A 7603-nucleotide genomic window follows, 5' to 3' on the forward strand; every position below is an offset into this window, starting at 1 on the left:
TCTTTCTCTATCCTCTCTCTGCTCTCTCTCTCTCTCTCCATTTCTCTATCCTCTCTCTCTCTCTCTCCATTTCTCTATCCTCTCTCTCTCTCTCTCTCTCTCTCTCCTCTCTCTCTCTCCATTTCTCTATCCTCTCTCTCTCTATCTCTCTCTCTCCCTTTCTCTCTATCCTCTCTCTCTCTCTCTCTCTCTCTCTCTCTTTTCTATCCCCCCTCTCTCTCCTCCATTTCTCTATCCCCTCTCTCTCTATCTCTGTACCCCCTCTCTATCTCTGTACCCCCTCTCTCTATCTCTGTCTCTGTACCCCCTCTCTCTCTCCCCATCTCTGTACCCCCCTCTCTCTCTCTCTCTCCATTTCTCTATCCTCTCTCTCTCTCTTTATCCCCTCTCTCTCTCTCTCCCCCCATCTCTGTACCCTCTCTCTCTATGCCTCCTTCATACAGATAACTCTATGGACTCATCCTTCTCTCCGTCTATAAGGTGCGGGCCACGGGCCGGATACATTGAGTTTGTGAACGTTGATCCTGCAGTTTTTGAGGTTTTCTACATCCTGAAATCATTCAGTATCCCACCCATCATTGGGGTGCTGATGATGGAAGCGGTCCTAGATCCCCCACAACCCGGAGACCGCTCTTATGAGACCTTCATGAAGGTGAGAGCAGTAGTGGGCAAAGAGAGGGTATGACCCCAGGAAGAAGCCAATGTGATAGCTCTCTGTTGTAACACTATTGATCCTCCCTTACTCCCATAGAACACAGTGACCCCCTCCCCCAGGGCTCCCATAAACCACAGTAACCCCGTCTACAGAACACCTATAGACCACAATGACCCCCTTACCTAGGATCTTTATAGACAACAATGACCCCCTCCCCCCAGGACTCCAATAGACCATAATGATTCCTTACCAAGGATCTCCATAGACAAACAAACAAAAAACAGAACAGTCTGATTGGTTACTGGGGGCAGCGGTTTTGTGACGAGTCGAGTGCTGATGATTTTGGGTGCAACATCTTTTTTCCAGGAGAAGCAGATGCTGCTCGATAATCTGGCAGAGAAAGCCAAGATCACAGAGGAAATCCTGAACCGGGCCCCTGGAATCCAATGCAATCCCATCCAAGGAGCCCTGTACGCTTTTGCCAAAGTCCAGATCCCAGACAGGGCTATCAGACTGGCGCAGGTATCACCATAGTCATAGCAGGCAAATGGTCACAGGGAGCATAAACCTAAAATGCCCATCACAATTCTCCACTTCAAGGATAGGGTTGCATCTGCAACTGTAGACACTGCATTACTAGTCACTATGATACAACATGGTGGACACTCCATCCCTAGTCACTATGATACCACACAAGGTGGTGGACACTCCATCCCTAGTCACTATGATACCAAACAAGAAGGTGGACACTCCATTCCTAGTCACTATTATACCACATAAGGTGGTGGACACTACATCCTTTGTCACTATAATACCACACAAGATGGTGGACATGCCATCCCTAGTCACAATGATACCACATAAGGTGGTGGATACTCCATCCCTAATCACCATGATACCACACAAGGTGGTTGACACTGCATCCTTAATCACAATCATACCACACAAGATGGTGGACACTCCATCCCTCGTTACTATTATACCATACAAGGTGGTGGACACTCCATCCCTAGTCACTATACCACACAAGGTGGTGGACACTCCATCCCTAGTCACTGATATCACACAAGGTGGTGGAAACTCCATCCCTCGTTACTATGATACCACACAAGGTGGTGGCCACTCCATCCCTAGTCACTATGATACCACACAAGGTGATGGACACTCCATCCCTAGTCACTATGATACCACACAAGAAGGTACACACTCCATTCCTAGTCACTGATATCACACAAGATTGTACTCCATCCATAGTCACTGATATCACACAAGGTGGTGGACACTTCATCCCTAGTCACCATGATACTACACCAGATGGTGGACACTTCATCCCTAGTCACTGATATCACACAAGGTGGTGGACACTTCACCCCTAGTCACCATGATACTACACCAGATGGTGGACACTTCATCCCTAGTGACTATGATACCACTTAAGGTGGTGGACACTCCATCCCTAGTCACTATGATACCACACAAGGTGATGGACACTCCATCCCTAGTCACTATGATACCACACAAGAAGGTACACACTCCATTCCTAGTCACTGATATCACACAAGATTGTACTCCATCCCTAGTCACTGATATCACACAAGGTGGTGGACACTTCACCCCTAGTCACTATGATACCACACAAGGTGATGGACACTCCATCCCTAGTCACTATGATACCACACAAGAAGGTACACACTCCATTCCTAGTCACTGATATCACACAAGATTGTACTCCATCCATAGTCACTGATATCACACAAGGTGGTGGACCCTCCATCCCTAGTCACTGATATCACACAAGGTGGTGGACACTTCATCCCTAGTCACTGATATCACACAAGGTGGTGGACACTTCACCCCTAGTCACCATGATACTACACCAGATGGTGGACACTTCATCCCTAGTCACTGATATCACACAAGGTGGTGGACACTTCACCCCTAGTCACCATGATACTGCACCAGATGGTGGACACTTCATCCCTAGTCACTATGATACCACATAAGGTGGTGGACACTCCATCCCTAGCTAAGGTGACACTCCTTTTTCAATGCACATAGGACCGGAGTCAGGAACCTGATGACCTCTATTGCCATCTTTTACTGGAAGACACTGGCATTGTGCTGTGTGCTGGTAACAGCTTTGGACAGGCTGCGGGGACTTACCACTTCAGGTATGTCATCATCTTTCACACAGAGTTTGAATGAAGGAACCATAGAAACAGGTGGGCTGGAACTTGAGAAAGTGAAGTAATGTGGGATATACGGAGTCTCACTTTCAGTGGTAGAGTGCTCCCACAGATAGTAGTCCCCCAACTGCGCAGTGTGATGTCATCGATCTCTTTTTTGTCTCCCAGGATCACTCTTACCCATCCCATCGATGAGCTGAAGTCCATTCTTCAGCAGATCATACAATTCCACACACGCTTTACAACAGAATATTCCTGACAGTCGGTGATCTGGGGGTCACGCTCCTCATCGCCCCATCCCCCCACTCTCAGGAGACACCAGAACTCACCCAAATATTCTGCAGATGGGGAAATCCAGGACCAAGCTGCACTTTAATAAACAGAATTTATGTCGTAACGTTTCCTTGTCCATTATCTAAGACGTAAAGACAATGATGTAATACATGGAGGCTGCAGGGGACTGATGATGTCACAACGAGTGAGCCACCACACAAAATAATCCTGGGTGGACGAACCATACCGTTATTTGTGAACTACCAAAGGACATCCATAGTCAGAGGGGATCCATAGCTAGAGAGACAGAAGCGATGTATAGGTGGTTGTGGCAGGTACTGTAACTGTGGCACTGTTACCAGTCTCGAGTCCAGGACAGGTGCACGAAAGAGTAGACGACAGCCAGGAAACAGCGCAAAATGTGCGCTCTACAGCAGAGATGGCAAATGCATGATGGTTACCGGTTCTCTCAGGCAGAGGCACAATGGTTGGTACGTTACACTGAACCGGATGGCTTTCTGGGGCCTGATGCATCCATGGGGCTCTACTGGGCCCGCTACTTTCAGCTTCTAATGGGGCTCTAAACCCTCCACACCACCAACCACTGGTGCACAATAATGGCTTCCCCCACTGAACTCGGAGGCAGCACTCCCTCTAGCCTCTGTCTCTCTGGACCGCTCTTCAGGGACTGTGGCTATCAGGAAATCCTTGAAAACAACCCTCTGGGTGGGAGGATACCCCTTTTTAACAGGCCTTCAGCAGCTCCACCTAGTGACATCATCACCGGCAGTTTGTGACCACTTGAGTCTCCCCTCTCCTATATTACAGATTTCAACATGTGCCCTGTGAAGAGCTGCCATCTTGCTTTCCTCCTTCCAGACCTTCAGTAGTCAGATCTTCATGGAGAAAAACACACAAAAACTGATCATCAAGGCAAAACACATCAACTTTAAGATTGGTGCTGCCCCTTACACACACACCCTCGCCCTCATCAACTCTACTGGCACCCCTGGTTTTCCATGCGGTAAGACTTTTCTAGGACCAGATTGCCCCTGGGATTCACGATCAGTCTTTTGACCATGCCCAACCTCCAGAGCCTTGCTCCCTCTTGTATTTTCCCACACACTTTCACCAGCTGGAACTCTCTTACCCACGGATGTCACGGATCTGGCACTTCTGGGAGTTGCTGGCACAGTAGGAACATCACTGAGGTAATCTTTAGTCGTTAGGAAACTTTCCACCAGGGTAACCAGCTGGTCAGCAGTCTTGGGATCTCCATGTCCAACGCAGCGTTGCAGCTCTGCAGGGAGGGCCCTGAAGTAATGGTCGACCACCAGCCTCTCCATGATCTCCGCCGGTGTAGAGGTCTTTGGCTCCAGCCATTTTCTCACCAAATGGACCAGATCAAACATTCCAGTTCCAGTCGCGGACCCTCCTGGCACGTACCGCTGGGGTGACTCCAAGGCGAGCAAGGATCTCCAACTTTAACTTGCTATAGTCCTGGACATCCTGCTCCCTGAGGTCATGGTAGGCTTTTTAGGGTTCCCCTGTTTAAAATGTAGCAATCACCTCTGCCCACTCTGCAGCTGGGAGCCTCTCTCTTTCCGCCACTCTCTCAAACACAGTGAAGTAGGCCTCAATGCCATCATCAGGTGTCATATTTTGCAAGGCCCGCTGCACAACCCTCCTCACATTATCAGTGACTGGGGGATCCCCTCCACTCGTTGGGGTTGAGTCACAGCAGTCTAAGTGCAGCAATCTGCTCTATTAACATACAATTTGTTTCCTGCTGCTGTGCCATGGCCTGTTGCTGCTATGTCATGGTATGTTGCTGCTGTGCCATGGCCTGTTGCTGCTGTGCCATGGCCTGTTATGCTGCTGTGCCATGGTCTGTTATGCTGCTGTGCCATGGTCTGTTGCTGCTGTGACATGGCCTGTTATGCTGCTGTGCCATGGTCTGTTGCTGCTGTGCCATGGCCTGTTATGCTGCTGTGCCATGGCCTGTTGCTGCTGTGTCATGGTATGTTGCTGCTGTGCCATGGTCTGTTGCTGCTCTGCCATGGCCTGTTATGCTGCTGTGCCATGGTCTGTTATGCTGCTGTGCCATGGCCTGTTATGCTGCTGTGCCATGGCCTGTTATGCTGCTGTGCCATGGCCTGTTATGCTGCTGTGCCATGGCCTGTTATGCTGCTGTGCCATGGTCTGTTGCTGTTGTGCCATGGCCTGTTATGCTGCTGTGCCATGGCCTGTTATGCTGCTGTGCCATGGCCTGTTATGCTGCTGTGCCATGGCCTGTTATGCTGCTGTGCCATGGCCTGTTATGCTGCTGTCCCATGGCCTGTTATGCTGCTGTGCCATGGCCTGTTATGCTGCTGTGCCATGGCCTGTTATGCTGCTGTGCCATGGCCTGTTATGCTGCTGTGCCATGGCCTGTTATGCTGCTGTGCCATGGCCTGTTATGCTGCTGTGCCATGGTCTGTTATGCTGCTGTGCCATGGCCTGTTATGCTGCTGTGCCATGGTCTGTTTGTCTCTTTTTATCCTCTGCATTCAACCTTTGCCGTTGCTCCATGGCCTGTTGCTAGCCTGCACCAGCTACTTCATCATTTCCTTCATGCCACTTGATGCACTTTGCATTGTAGTTGCAGATTTTACCCAGGACATTAGATTAACAAACCAAAAGGGGGGAGGGGGGGGGGGAATAGCTCTCAATAGGTCAGTCTCTTTACTTGGGCTTCCGACCCTTTAAATGACCAACTCAGTTTCATGCAAGATAGCAAGTGTCTGGATTAGCAGCATTCAGCAGCACCCACCGTTGCCCATAGCAACAATCGTTGTGCCCTTTTTCCATGGACACCGCACGCATCCTCCACCAATAGTAAGGGATCGCTCTCTCACAGGGGGTCCCAATCACAGATTTCTCCTCTGACAACAGAGTTCAAGTCCAAATGGTGCTTCATTCTGGCACTTCAGCACAAACATAGACCAAAATAAACACCTGCCCGTCTGGGCTCTAGATAGTACAGAGGTCTTCTCCCTGACTCACCTCAAAAACGCAGTTTACACCCAGGGTCTCGGGCTCCAACCCTTTCTGTAGGGCCACTTCCCCTCCCACAGTAATACACAGAGGCTTGTCTAATCCCTCCTTGATTACAGCCCAGCTGACCTCACCTGTGATCTCCTCAGCTAAAGGGAATACCTGTAATGGACTAGGGGTGTGGACCGAGAGAATCCCACTGCCAATCTGTCTCCCAGTCCAAAGAAATCCAGCCCATACAACTTTAAACAAAACAATCTCCAGCAAGCTATGCCTCGCTGAAGCAGCACCGTTTCTGGATTTCAGTTATCTCACCTAGCTATGCTGGACCACCTGGTGAAATACACCCCCCACAATACCTCTACTGTGCACTTTATCACAATACACAGATGGAAGCAAGGCGTAGGAGTGGTAACACCACTCTGGGGAGTTACATTCCCCCTTACTTAAAACCAAGCCGTCCTCGACTTGTGCTTAGGAGGTGCTCTAAGGGTATCCAAGGAAGGTTAGAGTGATGCATGAGAATATAGACCATTACTGACTGATACAGCAATGGCTACCACTAGGTCTCTGCCCATATGAGTAGGGTGTCCATTCACCTTTTCTCGATATAAACAAGAGAACCAAAAGGTCTGAAAAAAAACAAACACTCAAACACTCATTCCCGGCTTTCTTTTGAATATACTGAGGTCTAGTACCAAAGAAAGCGCGGGGATGACCTCACTCTGTAATCCCGCCACTATGCAATGAAACCCCCGCAAACAGAAGGGTGGCTTTACCTGTATTCCCTTCATACAACAAGGTCTAATTATGCTTTACGCTTCGTCACCTTGATGACTGAACTGGTAGCGTCACATTCCCCTTAGGGCACTTAGGAACATGTCTTTTAGCAGCGGGGTTACCCTTTAAAGATGTTAGCACTGCTTGTGACTTTACCACTTGGTCCTCCCTGTGTAGCAACAGCACATGATCCCAAAGACACAGGACATACCGGCTCCTTCCCCTCACAAGTCTGGAATGTCTCTAGATTTGTCCAGGGAAAACTCCTCCTGGCTTCTGAGGCTCTAGGCTTTGGCCTCCATGTCCAGCTGAGCTTAGAATGCTCTGGCTGGCTTGTGCATACCCCGAAGAGACGTGGCCCTGCACACCTTCACCTAGCTTGGGGTAAGCTAGGACGTACCTCTAAGCGAATAGACCCTTATAGAGCCCGGCATGTGATGGTGAGGAAGGGGGCACAAGAGGACGCATGTCACCCACGTAAGCCAGGGTGGGTGATCTGAGGGACGCAGGAGGCGCTGCACCAAGCACAGGACCAGCAGATCAGGGGATACCTCATTCTTCGGTTTTTAAGATCCCTGCTTAATTCACCTCCTCCTCTTGATCGTGTAGTTGCCGATCTCTTCTTACTTCTTTAATCATGAGCTGCCGGCTAAAGGACCTGTGGTGATGTCAC

At 49.6% G+C, this 7603-nt stretch overlaps 1 protein-coding gene across 1 annotated transcript in view; it reads left to right on the forward strand.

Annotated features, from left to right (window-relative positions):
• The window catches only part of LOC122937768 (alanine aminotransferase 2-like), a 91747-nt gene extending 88508 nt beyond the window's left edge, over positions 1-3239 (forward strand). The window contains exons 9-12 of the mRNA XM_044292803.1: positions 481-652; positions 1022-1177; positions 2714-2826; positions 3010-3239. Coding sequence (XP_044148738.1) covers positions 481-652; positions 1022-1177; positions 2714-2826; positions 3010-3100 — 532 coding nt within the window. The 3' untranslated portion in view covers positions 3101-3239. The remainder of the gene's footprint in view (positions 1-480; positions 653-1021; positions 1178-2713; positions 2827-3009) is intronic.
• The last annotated feature ends 4364 nt before the right edge of the window (positions 3240-7603 follow it).

This window comes from Bufo gargarizans, chromosome 5 (assembly GCF_014858855.1).
Source record: "Bufo gargarizans isolate SCDJY-AF-19 chromosome 5, ASM1485885v1, whole genome shotgun sequence".
Classification (NCBI taxonomy): domain Eukaryota; kingdom Metazoa; phylum Chordata; class Amphibia; order Anura; family Bufonidae; genus Bufo; species Bufo gargarizans.